The sequence below is a fragment of the Rana temporaria genome, chromosome 8 (assembly GCF_905171775.1).
Source record: "Rana temporaria chromosome 8, aRanTem1.1, whole genome shotgun sequence".
Taxonomy (NCBI): domain Eukaryota; kingdom Metazoa; phylum Chordata; class Amphibia; order Anura; family Ranidae; genus Rana; species Rana temporaria.
In genome coordinates, this window is record NC_053496.1 from 152,086,227 (window position 1) to 152,104,791 (window position 18,565).

The 18,565-nt window shown below is 44.8% G+C and overlaps 1 protein-coding gene across 1 annotated transcript in view; it reads left to right on the forward strand.

The window, feature by feature from the left end:
• LOC120909175 (oxysterol-binding protein 1-like) overlaps positions 1-3,257 on the forward strand; it is a 117,698-nt gene extending 114,441 nt beyond the window's left edge. The window contains 1 exon segment of the mRNA XM_040320887.1: positions 1,627-3,257. Within this exon segment, the coding sequence (XP_040176821.1) occupies positions 1,627-1,769 (143 nt within the window). The 3' untranslated portion in view covers positions 1,770-3,257.
• The last annotated feature ends 15,308 nt before the right edge of the window (positions 3,258-18,565 follow it).

Sequence of the window (18,565 nt, forward strand, 5' to 3'; positions counted from 1 at the left end):
TCTGCCTCAGAATTAGAGGAGGATGTGGCGATCGCCAGTCAGACTCTTCAGGAGTTCAGTTGGGTTCTGAACCTCCAGAAGTCCGTGTTTGTACCGACTCAATGCCTGAAGTACCTGGGCATGATTCTGGACTCCTCCAGAGGCGAGAGTTTTTCTCCCTTCGAACAAACTGCAGACTCCTTCGGGCTGCAGTGAAGCTGTTGGTGTCCGGCAAGTGGTCGTCGCTGCGTTTCGAGGCAGTACCGTATGCTCGAGTCTTGCAAAAGGAGATCCTGTTCAAATTGGACAAATCTCCGTTGTCTCTGGATTGTCAAATTCGGGTGAGCCAGCTAGTCAGGGATTCCCTGATCTTGTGGCGGAGATCTCCGGCCCTTCGGTCCGGGAAGTCGTTCCTTCCTTAATCATTAGACGGTAGTCACGACAGACGCCAGCCTGACCGGTTAGGGGGGAGTTTGGGGTGTACAGCCGGCAGAGGGTCGCTGGAGGAATCCCGCCTGCTGATCAATGTGCTGGAACTTTGGACGATCAGGCAGTGCTTCTCCACATGGTCGCGGAGGCTTCAGGGACATCCAGTCGGACAATGCCACGGCAGTGGCATATGTCAACCATCAAGGAGGAACAAGGAGCTCGGCTGCAGCATTGGAGGTCGCTCACACCCTGAAGTTGGCAGAGCGGCGCATGCCGGCTCTATCGGCCATGTACATTCCGGGCATAGAAAACTGTCAGGCAGATTACCTAAGTCGTCAGATGCTGGATGCAGTGTGAGGGGTTATAGCCAGTAGGACTGCCCCCCCCCCCCCCACCACAGTGGTGTACACAAATCTTCAAGTAAGCAGTGGCTGCTCAGGAGGAAATGAATCTCCTATCTCGGGCATGTTCCCACCCTGTACGCCATCCATATTCTTGGCATGGAAAATTTGGCAAGTGAAATTTATCGGCGGTCAGTAGCTGTCTTCAGAGGAATTGGGGCTTTTCACTCGGACATTTTCAAGGAATTACAAAAGCAAGGTAGCCCAGATGTGGATCTTCTGCCAGCGAGGTTCAATGTGAACCAGGATTCCTTGAGTTCTTAGTTGATACTCTGGTGACACAGTGGAATCAGTTCTCCCCAATTTATGCCTTTCTGCCTCTGCAGCTTCTACCCCATCTGCTTTGCAGCATTTGGGTGGAGGGTGTTTACGGTGATCCTGATTGCCCCAGCCCAGCCCAGAAAGAAATGATACTCGGACATCGTAAACTTGGCAGTGGGGTTTGGCACATACCTAAAACAAAAGGATACAACTGACCTTGTGCATTAAGAGGATAAAAAAAAGTACTGTATAGATAAAGTTAACAGTGCAGATCTTCACACAGGGTATGAAGGAGCCTTTACCTCTCACCATATTTGGCTGGAATCATTTGGGTTCTTTTTTTTTTTTTTACACTGCTGGTTTGCCCGGATCACAAGGCAATTTGTAATTTGAGTGCAATACTTACTTTTTTTCTATAGCGCATATGTTTCACAGACATAGTTTGTAAGGGTGTTCAATATTTGGTGTGCATATTGAGCATTGCAGATAGTCACATTTTGTTAGACTGGAGTCGTCCCTTAATTTTACCTTGTTTAATTATTATTTTTTATTTTAGATTCTCCAGTGGATCCCTACAAACCACAGTGGTTTGACCGCAAGATGGATCCTGTGACCAAGGAAATGATGCACATCTACCGCGGCACTTACTGGGATGCTAAAGAACAGCAGGATTGGAATTCCTGCCCAGATATCTTTTAAGGGACAATGGGAAGTGACAACATCTCGATCCCCTCCCATGTCCTCTTCCGCCCCATGCTCTCCTCTTCTCTTTTTACCTTCAGTGATGCCTTACTGACCCTAGTTCAGCCCCCTATTTGGATAGGGCAATGCTCTGCAGACATTTTCCATGATGCTTTGCTCCAATTCTGTCACTCATGACCTATTCAAGCATTATTCATCAAACTTTTTTTTTTTCAGAAGCAGTATTCTTGTCACCCATAGTAACCAATCACTTTCATTCTCTTGGTGCAATAAGAAAGAAGTCTATTGGGCCCTTTGGCAAACAAGGCCCACTGTATCTTATGCATGTATAAGAATGCTTATGGCAACACTGCGATACATATTTTAAAGGCACTTATGCAGTACATGGGCAACAAATTCTACAGTATACATACAGTGACCACCAAATGGATTATTTAAAGGGGCGGTTAATAACTATGTGTAATGAGTAGGCACTACTGAGTAGAATCCCCAACTGGTTTGTTATCGGGGACTTCAGCAGCTAAATGTGACAACCATTGGGCCAATCCCACTGCGGCGATTCTCCCTGGTCAGTCTCCTGTTCTCTGATGCAAAATTCATAGAACATGCATCAGTAAAACTAAGACATTTTTGGAGTGGCGGCAACTTATGGGGGAAGTGGAGAACCTATAGGGTCTACCTAAGGTAAACGGTTGCTCTGCTTTGATATTACCAATTTTGAAAGTGGCTGGTTGGTTTACTCACTGGCTTTGTATTTCTCTCTGGGACTTTTTAGAAAGACCTTCAAGTTTCGAGGAGGGCAGTTGTTCAACAACAGGAAGACTGAGAGCTGCTGGTGGTACATGTCAGAGCCAGAAGGTTCTTGGGGGGGAAAACTGCCCTTAACTGAGATAACAAGTTTTGGGGGGTTACCCTTTGATAACAGCATCCATAGCTGCCAATCAGAAATCCACTGGCTACAATACGTGGATAAAATCAGCTTTGGGTTTGGTAGCCAACAGTTACTGCTAGCAATTACTGTTTGCAGTGTTTATATATCTGTCGGCAAAGACAAACTTCTTTCCTCTTGTACTTTAATAACTCACTGCTGTGTGGTTTCCCCAGTAGAATCCTTCTTCTCTGACCAATAAAAAGAAATCAAAGTAATGTATGACCAGCAGGAATTTGTCAATCGTAAAAAAAAAAAAAAAAAAAAAATGCAATATGAAATAGAAAAATGTGGAAATGTTTTAAAGTGACCCTGTCATCTAATATTCTTTCTGCTAACATTGCTGTTAAAGTGCAGGCACTTTGTGGTATTTTTAAATACCATTTTACTGTATTGGTCTTCAAATCGATTGCTTTGTGCTTCAGAAGGCCCAGGCCTGTTGTACTGGGCTTGACTTCTCAAACTGAAATTAGGTATGTCCAATTGTCTGATTTTAGTGGTCATTGTTGCTCTGAAAGCCAACTCTACTAAAGGAAGCAACATTAAGGGAGAAAAAATTTTTTTTTTTGCAAAACTGTGATACAAGAATTCATTTTTTTTACGATTATTGCAAAATCCCAACTTTTCTTTACAGTATCAAAAAAAAAAATAGAAAATGCTGACAGGTGCAGGCACATCTTCACTTTCAATACCCTTGCTCTGCACAAATACCATGACGTTTGTTGGGCAAAGCTTTGCCACTTTTTGATAGCTTTCTCTACTGCCTTCTCCCACACATTCCTATTAACCAGTGAGATGACCTATAACCGTGATCAGCTAAGAGAAATGTTTGCGAGACAGAAGTGGGCCAGCAAGCTCTAACACTACCAGGCAGTGACAAAGTTTTGCTCAATTAGGAAAGCCCAGCATTTGAGCAGAGTGGAGGAGCTGAAAGCTGAGATGATTGCACTTCATACCTGGGGGCAGGTTTTTTATTTTTTACAGCCCTTTTAAGCAGGGGGTCGCACTTATACGTTGTGATACTTGCTGCAGGCAGAAGCATTCATTTGTAAGTATAAGACAGTAGTGCTTGAGTCTAGTGGGCAAGGCCCACCTACAGTGCATATCTTCACCACCAGGTATGGGTAGCATCTAGTTTAAAAATGGTTGTCTTTGAAGCAAGTTGAAATATGGAAAGCTATAAGGAGCATTGCTGAGCACCAGGGGCTGGCGCTTTGCCACTCACAATGCCTTTTTGATGACCAAACAGTTAAAATGCCATTCTTTTTCTCCTGTGGTACCACACACTTTCTACCCAAACTAGCTGTGGGGAAGGCTTTATCGCTGCAAGTAAGAAACCTCTATTAGGTAAAGTGGCTGTTGCATTACAGTGATTTTGCTGGTGGTAATGTGTTGAATCACCAGTATCACATGGCCATTAGGATGACAAAGTTGTCATACATGCATGCTGAACATTTGCTTAGCCCTTTAACGTAGTTCATTCCCTTATTTGCGAGTACAGAAAAATTCATTTTTTTTCACACATAGATGTCCAGCGGAACAGACTTGACAGTGCAGCAGAGCTTAAAAAATGGATTTGCGCAGTAAATCTAAAATCATGATTGTAGAGGATCGGCAAGACCCAGTTCCCTGTACAATGCTGGTTTCACAAACCTGTAGATGGATTTGCTTCTGTCTCCTGAGCAGGGTTTAAGCAAATCAAAGCAAGTCTGGTTATGCTGTGGACATTTGCAATGTATTACTAGACTGTTCTTTTTCTTTACTTTGATTTTGTTGGGTGCAGCGTCATGCTGGCAAAGCAGCCTATGTGAACAAGGGAAAATCAAACTGCTTTGCATAGGAAAGGTCACTTAGCAAAAATGAGGAGTAATTATATTGCAAGCTGGCAAGTTTCAACCCAATCAGGTCTGCATTGCAGCAGGCAAGACCTAGCTTGGTCAAAACACATTCAGAGACTACAGTCCTTTATCTGAGACTATAAACATTAGGATGAGCTGACCCTAAACTCAAAAGGTATCTTTCTTACAGCTGTGAGTTCATGGGTGAACTGCCATATTTTTACAGTAAATCTAAGTGGCAGTCTTATGTTGGGGGGTACTTGCCAGTCAAACAGCAGTTTTTTCAGATAGCGCCGCAGCGCGGTCTATGCTGCTTGAAGTGAAAATTTAGACTTTGCTTGGGTAAGACACCTGTAACAAAAAGGCCAAAATCTACCCTGTCAGGAGTCTGGAGCATTACTTGGCATCTACCTTACACAGACGAAAAATATGGGAGCAGCCATTGCCAATGTGTTTTATACCCTGTCAACATCTCATCAAATAGAGAAGCAAGTCAGAGAGACTACAGCAGCTACCATGTCTTCTGACCGATCTCCTTTATGTAAATGGGTAGATGCTTGTGTTTCCCATGACTAATTTTAACTTGTATATGACCTAGCCTGCATTTTCAGAGCTCAAATCTAAACCTGGGATTACATAACAGGTCTCAGTCTGCAGAGCATTGCTCCCAGAACTTCTTTTCACCAGGTCTTCGAACCATCTCACTGCCCCCGCCTTGAGCGCTAGGGTGGGTGGGGATGCTGTCTTCTGCCTTATGTTTGATTTAATCTCCGTGATTTTTGGGTTTGTTGTGTGCATACTTTTTTTTGTCTTGTTGTGGGGGAAGAGGAAGGCTGGGGACTGTACAATGTCTGACACCTCTAATATAATTTTAATAATTTTATTTTTTTTTGGGCGACAATTGAGGGTTTTTGTTCTGTCAGGCCTGCCCCACCGTTTATAAATATATATATATATAATGTATATTTTTCATTTCTGTCACTCTACCTCTCACCATTTTGTTTCTCACCTTTTTTTTTTTTTTTTTTGTCTATCTCTCGATTTCTGTGCAAATACTAAATTAAATAAAGATCAGATGACATTTCTTGAGTTCCCAGATTACTTTTATTATTGAATTTATAATAAAGTTTTTTTGGCATGTAGATCATATATTACAGCTACAGTGAAAACGCTCCAAGTTGGCCTGGTCAGAAGGTCACACAAGGCACGGGTAAACCCACCCATGTGATAGCCTTTTGGGCCTAGTGATTCACTGCTAATGCACACTGCATTGCTGAATAGATCAAACACCTGCTCTGCCCTCGACCAAATTAGGAATTCTGAAACCTAGAGTGCAGAACTAAAGTTTCTTCCAGGCTGAAATACCCAATAAGTAGTGAGTTGGTGCACTGTGATCTCCTTCAAAATATCTAATTCCAAAGTGAGTAACAACTTTTAACAACCATGCTAACGAATTTCTGCCTTTAAAAGCCATAGTCAAAGCTGATTTGTGAGAAATAAAAAATCTGTTGGAGTATCCTCTTCACATGCAGGTTTATTAACACACCCAGCTTTTACACTGAACTACAAAATGGGAGCAAGAGGAGAGAGTCACAAGCTCCCCCATATCCGTAAGTACCAGGTATTTAATTGCGCTCCAGTGAGTATAATGGAAGTGTAATGGTAAGTAGTGGCCCATTGGATCAAAGCACGCATTTACTATATTGGTATTCAAACTTGTTTTTTTTTAATCATACATTACTACAGATCTATGAACACCAAATGTGGATCTCTTGGCGTCCAGATTTAAAGCGGGGGTTCACCCTTAGAGGGCACTTTTCCCCCTTAGATTCCTGCTCGTTTTTACTAGGGGAATCGGCTATTTATTTTAAAATATGTGCAGTACTTACCCGTTTACGAGATGCATCCTCTCCGTCGCTTCCGGGTATGGGCTTCGGGAATGGGCGTTCCTTCTTGATTGACAGGCTTCCGAGAGGCTTCCGACGGTCGCATCCATCGCGTCACGATTTTCCGAAAGAAGCCGAACGTCGGTGCGCAGGCGCAGTATAGAGCCGCACCGACGTTCGGCTTCTTTCGGCTACGAGTGACGCGATGGATGCGACCGTCGGAAGCCTCTCAGAAGGCTGTCAATCAAGAAGGAACGCCCGCTCGCAAAGACCCATACCCGGAAGCGACGGAAGAAGATGCAGCTCGAAAACGGGTAAGTACGGATCATATTTTAATACAAATAGCCGATTCCCCTAGACCGAACGAGCAGGAAGCTAAGGGGAGAAAATTTTTTTTTTTACAAATGGGTGAACTCCCGCTTTAACAACAAACTGCACAGGTTTGTGTCCCAAACCAGGGATCCTCAGTCTTTTGCAGCAGATGCCCTGGTAACTCATTGGGATCTGTTTTCCCTGATCTATGCCTTCCCTCCACTACAGCTTCTTCCTTGTCTCTTGCACTGAAAAAACATGTAGGCATTCCAGTGATCCAGATCACAACTGCTTGGCTAAGAATGAGGTATGCAAACATTGTAAATCTCTTAGCAGATGAGCCATGGGCTCTTTCAGATTTGCCAAATTTGCTGTTGAATGGTCCAATCTTTTATACGGTTTTATGGTCGCTGGGATAGTAAAAGGTTCAGACACTGTTCTTTCCACCCTTCTCAAGGCAGGATGGTGTACCACAGTACCTAGAAAGCCTTTTTTGCCGCACATGAAGCTTGCAAGTTTCATCCCTGACAGTATGTAGTGGGGTGCATTTTGGCTTTTATTCAGTTTAGCTAGCAGATATCTCAGGATTTAAGTACCATAAAGGGATCTTAGCTGTGACTGTTCTGTTTAAGAGACCTATTCTATCTCATTCCTTGGTAAAAGCCTTTGTGCAGGGTGTCGCGTGAATTGTTGGACCTGTGTGGCCCACCTGTCTCAGTGGGAACTTAATTTGGTCTTAGTCCTCTCTCTTACCTAAAAGTGTGTTTCTCTTTCGTCCATTGACTGACACAGCTTCCTTAAATCTTGACATTTGGGTTATGTTCCGTCTATTAGGAGAGGACTAGGCAGACATGTTGGATATATAAAAACATGTAGTTATATCAAAGCTGAACAGCCCCGTCAAGAGGGCAGCTCAGTGTTTTTCTGCCTAGTGTAGAAGGACCTGGCTCCCTAAGGGCCCATGGTCCTGTAGAACTTTTTACTTTACTTTTTTTGTTTGTTTTTCCTTTTTGATCCTGAGATCTACTATCAACTGCCAGCTGGGTGACAGGCTGGATAATATAGATCCTTGTAGTCCTCCAGTCCGGCCATCGAGCTTAAGCAGGCCTTAGCTATGCGCTGGGTCGGCCACGACATACCCCATTTGCTCCAGGGGTGGCCGGTGAGCTATATGCTCCGGTGACCACGCCGTACTGCTCGGTTTCGGTCTGTCAGGAACGCGTCCAGCAGTCCTCGCAAGGACGGGTAAGTAGATTTCCCCCTGTCTTGGCAGGATGGAATAGCTTGGCATTTATGGGGGGGTCGTTTAGGGGGCCTCTAGTCCTCCCTTTCCTCTCTCCCCGTCCATCTCTCCTCCCCATGCTATGCTGGGCCTGCTGTGTACCTCACTGAGGGGGGCTCTGGGACCTGGCCGGGGGCTGAAAGGGGTCCGCTCTAGTTTAGGTGGTCTGCCTTTTGGGGGGGCCCAGTGTTTTCTTGGTCCTTATTTTTTACTTTGGTGAGATTGGCACCATTTTCCTGTGGCCGCGCTGTTATATCTAATACAGCGCCGGCCATTTTCTTGTAGCCGCACTGTGTCTATAGAAGATACAGCGGTCAGCCATTTTCTTGTAGCCGCACTGTGTCTATGGAAGATACAGCGGTCGACCATTTTCTTGTAGCCGCGCTGTCTATAGCTAATACAGCGCTCGGCCATTTTCTTGTAGCTTGCTCCCTTTTTTTTCCTGGGGTAACTGGCGGTCATCTTTTTGAGTTTTTTTCACATTGGTTTGGCCTCTAGCGCTACTTCTCTATTCTGAACGGCAGATCACCTCAGAGACACCTCAGGCACACACTGCGGGGGTTAGAGCGGATGGCAGCGCTGGTGCAGAGTGGTGAGTCCTCTGGGAATACCCCTCGTTCTGTGCAGCTAGGAGGGTGGGCATTTTTGTACCTTGACTTTGTCCCTGAGTGGCTATCAGGTGTGTGGGTCAGCATGGCGTCAGAAGCTGGCGCTTTTTCCCCAGATATTCCTGTGATTTTAAGACCCTGGTCCATGCTGTTAATCGAGTGGGAAGATCCTTTGAAGTCCACCAACAATTTTGTGGGGAACCCCCATTTGTAGATTATTCCATGGTTACGTAGAATTTTGGTAATTGAATTTTTAGTTTTTTGCAAGCTAATATTGTCGCCTGAGAGAGATCCGAGAAGAGGATGATTCCCGCATAGGGGTCAGGAAGTGGTGAGTTACGTCGAGCATATTGCATAAGTTGATCCTTTTACCCAAAAAAAATGAATTCTGGTGATGACATCTCGTAGGAGTTTCTCTGCTATATTCTGCGGTTTAGGTAGCCTGTGAGCTCTTTCAATTTCCAGCTCTTGTTTTGAAGTTGAATGAATCAGGTCTGATATCATGGTTTTAATGAATGGTTTCACATTTTCCGGTATTCCTCTGAACTTTATATTGTTCCTCCTGCTTCTATCTTCAATATCTCCGACCTTAATCCTGAGTTGTCTCGCTTCTTCCAGGTCATGATGAGAGTCCACTAATTGTTGTGCGCTGAGGTAAAGTCGCACGTTTTGTTCTCAACATAGTCTACTCTTTCTCCTATTGCCTCAATTTCCACTTTAGATTTATGCATGTAGCTCAGCATGTCATGCTGAAGGGCACCTATGAGTGACATTATCATGTCTTTAATTGTTGTGTCCAGAATGGGTTGCCCTGCTGTCGGTATAGCATTCAATTTGTCATCATATGGTTTGTTATCTGGGCTATAGGCATTGTCAGGGTTAAAAAAGGCAGAATTACCTCCATTAGCAGAGATCCTCCTCTTTTTCACTGGGCTGAGAAACTCATCCTGGTGATCAATGTCGCCCTGTGTCTGTGAGGCATACCGTTTCTCCTCATCCCTATCAGAGCGTTCAGAGCTTGCAGCATGTTGCTCTGTGTGATAGAGAGGGGCGGGATCAGTGCCATCTTGGTGTCTCTGAGGCCCAGCCGGGCTGCAGAATGAGCTCAATTTACGGGGTCCCTCTCTGGACTTCCGTTTAGCCACCATTACCGTTTTGTTCCCGCTTATCTCCGGAACAGATCAGTACCACTTAGTGCTGTATAGTCGCTCGGTAGTCGGCTCAGGGAAGTCTGATATAGCAGAGCTCCCTCACATTGCAGCTATACACTTCAGTGGCTAGCCACGCCCCCCCCCCCTTTTTGGCTTGTTATTCAGCTTTCAGTTCAAAAGCCTTGTGTGGGGGTGCAATAATGCGTATGATATGTGACGTGGCATCTGGAAATCAACCACCAATGCTGAAATATCAATCCAGGTTTTATAGCAGCATCTGCTCAGCCAAGAATGGGGCAACATTCATAGTTACATAGTTGGGTTGAAAAAAAAACACAAGTCCATGTAGTTCAGCTAAATATATAAAATAAACTCCAGCAACTGGTCTTCTCCATTCCCACACTTTTACAGAGTGTTGTTAAATGCAGAGGGGATGCTATACCATGGTAAAAGTGGCCCTGTCCCAACTGTTTTGCAGTTGGGGTTTAACTTTGCCAGAATTTTGTTGCCCTGTCCTAACATTGTTGTAAATGTGTTGCTGCCATAAATTTCAAAATTACCTTATTTTTTTTCTTAAAATTATACATTTTAAACCATTTGACTTTTTTTTCTACTTTTCTGTTGTGAATAAATTAAGAGTTTGAGATGTGCAAATCCTTGCATTCTATCTTATGTAGAATTTACACAGCGTCCCAACTTTTTTGGAATTGGGATTGTATTCCAAGAAAAGGATTTTTAAGTAAACCAAATATCCTAATTTCCTCTTAGAATATGACTTCACTGGATAGTGCTTGATCAAGAAACCTAATGTGTTTTTGAAGCCTGTGTCTTCAACAACTTCAGTTAGCCAAACCCTTTAAACTCCATTAAAGTGGAGGGCCACCCAATTTATTAAGTTAACCTAAACCCCATCAGCGCTATGAGCAGATGTGCAAATAAAAAGAAAACATTTTTTTGGTCATGTATTTATCTTAGAATCGGTCTTTATTCTGCCACTTATTGTATGTAATACTAGCGGGAGTAGGCGTGTTTTATTTTTCCAGAGGCGCACTGTCTCCTGGGATCTAAGTGTCAGACTTCCCAGGAGTTGGTGCGGAACTGCCGGCATGTGTCCCCTGGCGGATAATGCCCACCTTGGACTGCGCAGGCGCAGCGCTCTTGCAAACAGAACCGCCGAACATGAAGAGCTGTGAATCGGCTGTAGACTGCACCTACGCAATGAACAGGGCATTGTGACAGCCGTTGATGCTCGCTCCACTGCAAGGGGCGGGTGTATTGCTATTCTATCGTGTAAGGGGTGGATGGCTACAGCAAGGGGCGGGTGTATTATTAGGGTGGTTTTATCAAGAAACTACATGTCTTTGCAGGGCATGTTTAAACAAATGAAGGGTGAAGAGGCCATTTTTTTAATTGATGGACAGAGATAAGGGCGGGTAATTTAATGTGGATGGGCGATTTCAATACTTGTCAGTAGTTTCTTGATAAAAGCACCCTAATAATACACCCACCCCTTGCTGTAGCCATCCGCCCCTTACACTATATAATAGTAATACACCTGCCCCTTGCAGAGTGGAGCGAGCATCGGGTGCGTGCGTCAGCGTGTGGCACAACATCGTGCTCATTGCGCATGCGCCGTGTACAGGTGATTCATGTGTTCATCTTTGGCGATTTTCAGAGGTCCATTGTGCTCTGTACTGCGTAAGCGCAGTACAGAGTGGGCATTATCCGCTGGGGGACCATTCTCATCAGGACACCGCCGCAAAATCCCCACACACTGAGCATGCGCAGGAGAACGAGCTGTGAATGCTGGGAGCTCAGCATTCACTGCATCCAGGAAATTAATGCTTGTGGGCTTCACAAGCAACATGGAACCGGCCATCGTCCGTTTTTATAAGTTCATTTTAGATATTAAAACGGACATCGGGGGAATTATTACACCAAACACGTGAGTGTTATATTATTGTTAAGCAAGTGTCAGAATGCCTGGAAAAAAATTAATGGTCGGCGGACCTCCGCTTTAAAGGGTTTGTAAAGGATTTTTTTTTTATCTTAATAGCTTCCTTTACCTTAATGCAGTGCTGTTTTCATGTCCTCATTGTTCATTTTTGCTCTCAAGTTGCTGTAATTCTTCTCTGATCTCCACACTTCCTGGTTGTCTGTTTCCTGATGACCACAGTGCCGGGAGCTTTCTCTCTGTGGTCACTAACTTCAAGGAGGTGTGATTACTGTGTGTCTAAAACCCCACAGCACCTCCATTTTTGTTTTCCAAACCATCACTGCCCTGTATGGCTCTGTACAGCAGAGAGGCAGGAAACCTCATGCAAAAACTAAACTAGAAACTACAGGTACATTAATATGATTGATTTATTATCTATTTTTAATCGTTTTTAAAAGGAAACTATTATGTGTCTATACCCTGTAAACGGTAATTTCAGCATAATTGTTTTATTTACAACTCCTTTAAGTATCCTTGTTATAAGTTACTAATCTTAGACTTGTGGTAAAGATGGTGGTCTGCTTGGTGGGCTGCTGATAGCTGAAACGTGGAATAAATTGGCCAGTTGTCCATCTGGTGAAGAGGATCTCTGTGAGAAAAAAACAAGAATATTTTTAAATCACAACTTTTTCCGTATGTATGTAGCTCTTTCAATAATTACAGCACTGCAAACAAGAGCCAAGAACATATTTTTTTTTTTCCTCTTAATAAAGGAGTGGTGGTCAACTTGCAAATTAGGGGGCACCTGCTAACATCAGGAAAAAGGATCACACATAATATTCAGTGAATGTAAGCTATCAGACTGCAGACATGCAACAGGCGATGATGGGCATGCTGAAAGAGAGATGGAGGCTCTGGGCATGCTTCAAGAGATGGCAGGGACAGCCAAAGTGCAACTGGAATTTGGTTATAGACTGGGGACATGAATTTTACCTGTAGGTAAAATGGATATCTCCTAATGCATACTGACACATTATGCTATTACCTTGCAGGGGGCCTAGAAATGTTTTTTCTTTTCTTCAGGATTTACTACCACTTTAAAGAAATAGCCTACTTTTTGCCAGCAATTTATTCCTATCTTCAATCAAGATTAATTTTCCTGGAGCTTCAGAAGGTCTTGTAGCTCTTTCTTGCAGCTACTGGGCACAGTTGTCCTTGGTCTTGAATTTTTTTTTTTCTGCGACTGGACCCCCACTTGATCGGACATTGCGTGGAAAGCCTGGAGTTGACCCTTGGGCACTGGGCTCCACTTGACTTTTGGTCTTGCTGCAATCACGTTCCCACTTGATCAGATGTTGCCTGGAACAACATGGGCACTGGGCTCCGCTTGCATGTTTTTTGGACTGGTTCTGGTTAAGTTGGCTGTGGAGCACTTTCAGAGCCGCTAGACTTGCCTGTGTGCTTGCTCTGTCTGAGGACCCACTTCTGTGAGTAGGCCATTTGGGCTGGGTAATGGAAGCTCCATTAACATTATTCACTGGGCACCTGGTTTACATTTATGCAGTTTGCTGTGAAAGGGATTAACACTGTGGGGCTGAGCACTGATGTCATTCCACTCAGTGGGTAAATGTAAACAAGGCATTTCCCCATTCTGCCTAGTGACATGGCGGGGATCTACTGGTCCCTGTCATTGGGAGCAATGATCACTGTCATGTCAGTGGTAGCCCATCCCACCCACAGTTAGAATCACTCCCTAGAACACACTTAACCCCTGGATCGCCCACTAGTGTTTAACCCCTTCCCTGCCAGTGTCATTTATACAGTAATTGGTGGCTATTTATAGCACTGATCGCTGTATAAATGACAACGGTCCCAAAATAGTTTGAAAAGGAGCCTCTGAAGTTAAAAATCGATAAACACTTAAAAATGTACCATCATCCTGAATTTAGATATAGAGGGATTGGTTCTGAGGTCCCCAAACCAAAGAGCCAAATGGGGTGAGGCCATTGTTAGACTATTGCGGTACTGGTAATATAGATATAAAATGTACAAACACAGATAAAATGTATAGGAAACATTTTTATTAAATACAACATCAGTAAAAAACACAGCAAGGGGTGAAGAATAAAATGACAATCAGCTTGACTAGTTTTGTGGCTTTGGTCGCTTCATCAGAAGCATGTCTAAAATTAGAATAACTAACAATAAATAATTATACTTTGAAAAACATATAGAGAGGGTAGATTGGGGAACAAAGGGGCTCAGCTGCTCACCTAAAAAACCCACAAGCGAGCGAGACGGGTGTCACCGCACAGGGTCCCGTGTGGCGACCAGGGGGCGCGCATATGTCTGGGTGGACCTACTACTTGGATATATAAAGTAAAAATGGTAATTTAGTATAACAAGCCCAGGCCTTGGGTGAGGAGGGGAGTGCACACACGTGTGATGGTTAAGGATGAGCTTCGAGTTCGAGTTGAACTCATGTTCAATTCGAACATTGCCTGTTCGGCGAACAATTAGGGGTGTTTGCGGCAAATTCGAAAAGCCGCGGAACACCCTGTTAAAATCTATGGGAGAAATCTAAATTGTTAATTTTAAAGGCTAATATACAATTTATTGTCCTCAAACGTGTTTGGGGACCTGGGTCCTGTCCCAGGAAACCTGTATCAATGCATAAAAAAGTTTTAAAAACGGCCGTTTTTTCAGGAGCAGTGAATTTAATAATGCTAAAAGTGAAACAATAAAAGTGTAATATTACTTTAAATTTCGTACCTGGGGGGGGTGTAAAGTCAGCATGTGAAAAAGCGCATGTTTCCCGTACATAGAACTGTCCCTGCACAAAGTGTCATTTCTGAAAGAAAAAAAGGCATTTAAAACAGGCTTTGCGGCTATAATGAATTGTCGGCTCTGGCAATTCAGAGATGATTCATTCATAAAATATAAAAATAAAAATGCTGGGGGTCCCCCCAAATTCCATTAACAGGCCCTTCAGGTCTGATATGGATATTAAGGGGAACCCCGCCGTCAATTAAAAAAAAAAATTATGTGGGGTTCCTCCCTAATATCCATACCAGACTCTTCAGGTCTGGTGTGGATTTTAAGGGGAACTCCACCCCAAATTTAAAAAAAAAATGGCGTGGAGTTCCCCCAAAAAATCCACACCAGACCCTTATCCGAGCACGTTAACCTGGCCGGCCGCAGAAAACAGGGGGGGTCCCCCTCTCCTGAACCGCACCAGGCCACATGCCCTCAACATGGGGAGGATGTCCCCATGTTGATGGGGACAAGGGCCTCATCCCCACAACCCTTGCCCGGTGGTTGTGGGGGTCTGCGGGCGGGGGGGCTTATCAGAAACTGGAAGACCCCTTTAACAAAGGGGACCCCCAGATCCTGGCCCCCCATGTGAATTGGTAATGGGGTTCACTGTACCTCTACCATTTCACGAAAGAAGTGTAAATAGTTAAAAAAAAAAAAAAAGACACCGTAGAAAAAAATCCTTTATTAATAAAAAAAAAAAATCCAGCGATGTGAATCCACTCTCGGCCCGGCCCCCCCGCTCCAACGTTTTCTATCCAGCGATGGATGTTCTCTCCAGCGACGGATGATCAGCGGTCCGGTCCAGCGATGAGAAGATCCATCCGTCCAGAGCGCAGCAGGCGAGCTCCACTCTCCGCTGGACACAGCCCAGCGGAATGATCGGGCTTACCCAGTGACGTACGAGTGTGCGTCAGAGGGGGCGGGGTCACGTGACGGGTGGCCGCTTCCCCTATATAAGAAATGTCACAGCTCCAGCGCGTCATTCCGCTGGGCTGTGTCCAGCGGAGAGAGGAGCTGCCTGCTGCGCTCTGGACGGATGGATCTTCTCATCGCTGGACCGGACCGCTGATCATCCGTCGCTGGAGAGATCATCCATCGCTGGATAGAAGACGTTGGAGCGGGGGGCCGAGAGTGCATTCGCATCGCTGGATTTTTTTCTACGGTGTCTTTTTTTTTTTAACTATTTACACTTCCTTCGTGAAATGGTAGAGGTACAGTGTACCCCATTACCAATTCACAAATGGGGGGGCCAGGATCTGGGGGTCCCCTTTGTTAAAGGGGTCTTCCAGATTCTGATAAGCCCCCGCCCGCAGACCCCCACAACCACCGGGCAAGGGTTGTGGGGATGAGGCCCTTGTCCCCATCAAGATGGGGACATCCTCCCCATGTTGAGGGCATGTGGCCTGGTGCGGTTCAGGAGAGGGGGGGCCGCACTCTGTCCCCCCCTCTTTTCTGCGGCCGGCCAGGTTAACGTGCTCGGATAAGGGTCTGGTGTGGATTTTTGGGGGAACTCCACGCCATTTTTTTTTTTAAATTTGGGGTGGAGTTCCCCTTAAAATCCAGACCTGAAGGGTCTGGTATGGATATCTGGGGGGAACCCCACGTCATTTTTTTTTTAAATTGACGGCGGGGTTCCCCTTAATATCCATATCAGACCTGAAGGGCCTGTTAATGGAATTTAGGGGGACCCCCGGCTTTTTTTTTTTTTTTTTTATGAATGAATCATCTCTGTAATTGCCAGAGCCGACAATTCATTATAGCCGCAAAGCCGGTTTTAAATGCCTTTTTTCCTTTCAGAAATTACACTTTGTGCAGGGACAGTTCTATGTACGGGAAACATGCGCTTTTTCACATGCTGACTTTACACCCCCCCCCTAGGTACGAAATTTAAAGTAATATTACACTTTTATTGTTTCACTTTTAGCATTATTAAATTCACTGCTCCTGAAAAAACGGCCCTTTTTAAATCTTTTTTTTGCATTGATACATGTTTCCTGGGACAGGACCCAGGTCCCCAAACACTTTTTAGGACAATAACTTGCATATTATGCATATTAGCCTTTAAAATTAACACTTTAGATTTCAAATGTTCGAGTCCCATAGACTTTAACAGGGTTCTAAAGTTCACACGAACATTTGGTGTGTTCGCAAGTTCTGATGCGAACCAAACAGGGGGGTGTTCGGCTCATCCTCAGTGATGGTAACCGTGATAAAAAAGGGGAGGTAAAAGAAGGTGGTGTGAATTAGGTGGGGGGGGGAAGGGAAGGACAAAATCAACCAAGAGGGGGTGGGGGAAGAAAAGTGGGGAGGGGAGAGCGAGAAGGAAAAGGGGAGGGAAAGAAGGGGGTAAGGGAAGGAAGATTTGGAGTAAGGTGGAGAAGGGGGTAAAAATTGTGTACCTTGAATACAAGGGATGTATTGCGTGTAGGGGGCCCCGGGATCAGGAGCCCAAGCTGAGACAGGTGTATGAAGCCACATATAACCTCCACAGGGAGAGTCCATGATAATGAACCAAGGAGGGAGGAGGACCACATTGGATCCCAAGGCAGCATCAGGGTAATGAAGCCTACCAGTGGCACCTGAATGAAAACACATAAAGTTAATTGCAAACGGTGAATGGGCATGAGGAAGGTGAGGGGGGGGGACAGGGGTGAGCTGAGCAATCCAGTGAAAGAGAGGGAGCATGAGTTATTCACTTACTGTGGACTGGGTGAGGCAACAGAGATCCCAGGGTCCAGCATCCATTGCGCTTGACTGCTTTTATACCCCCTGCCCGGCGTAGCTGACACACGTCCAGAAGACGTTAGTGTGCAGCATCGTCGGGTCTGGACGGCAGCGCGTTGGCTGTGCACATGCGCCATGCAGCAATGTCCCGCGATGTGAGGGCGGAAGCCCACACCGCGAAGTGTCCGCATGGGACACACCCCCAGGGGCGGGGGCGATCTCCCCATGAAGACAAGGGCTCGGTCACCACAGGGAGGAGTTCGGAAACGCCCAGACCAACCCGCAGAAGGTGGGAGTGGTGAGCAGCTGAGTCCAGTTGAAAACAGATTATATGTAGGAAAATAGATAAAATGTAATAGTTAAACATAGAATACGTAAGATGTAAATAAAGTAAAGCTACAGTAGACATTGTAATAAGATGCCCAATGGGTAATGAGCACCAGGGTGGACTAATGCCACGTATAGGCAGAGAGCCTTAGATGGCAGCATTATGTGTCCCACTGCGGCAAATATTAATATTAACAGACAGAGCTGGTGGCATACGCTTATTGCAAATATTTTTAGTAAAAAAACTGAGGGGAGGAAAAATTTGTATATATTTTTGGGGGATATTGTGGCAAGAAGTAAAAAAATATTATATTTTTTTCAAAATTGTCGCTCTTTTTTTGTTTTATAGCGCAAAAAAAAAGGTGATCAAATGCCACAAAAAGAAAGCTCTATTTGTGGGAAAAAAAGGACATCAATTTTGTTTGGGTACAACGTCGCACGACCGCGCAATTGTCAGTTAAAGCGACGCAGTGCTGAATGCCAAAAAATTCTCTGGTCAGGAAGGGGGTAAATTCTTCTGGGGCTGAAGTGGTTAATATTCAAAGATTCTAGATGGAAACAATGAGATCCGTTATTGCCTCTCTGCATCAGGGGAACTTTATGGCCTCTGTAGACAAGGATGCCTATTTCCATGTACATGCTCACTCCGCATGGTGATTGGCCTCATTTAAAGTCCCGCTGACCAAACTTTCTTTTTTTTCATGTACCCATCTTTCCAGGGCATCAATTTGTGTGCTTTGTGGTAAAGCATCTGCGCTACCAGTTAATGGTCCTTTATTCAGCCTGTCACCAGGATCCAGCTCCAGTGTTGGTGTTATTTTGTTCTCAAGGTATCTCTATAGTGTGCTATTTTGAGGGCCTACTATTGAGGGAGCAGTCGGCAAAGGATCTGGAGGACAATGTGTTCCTGACTCTCCAGCTGTTGCAGAGGTTTAGATGGATCTTGAACCTTCAAAAGTTGTCAGTCGTTCCAACACATCAATT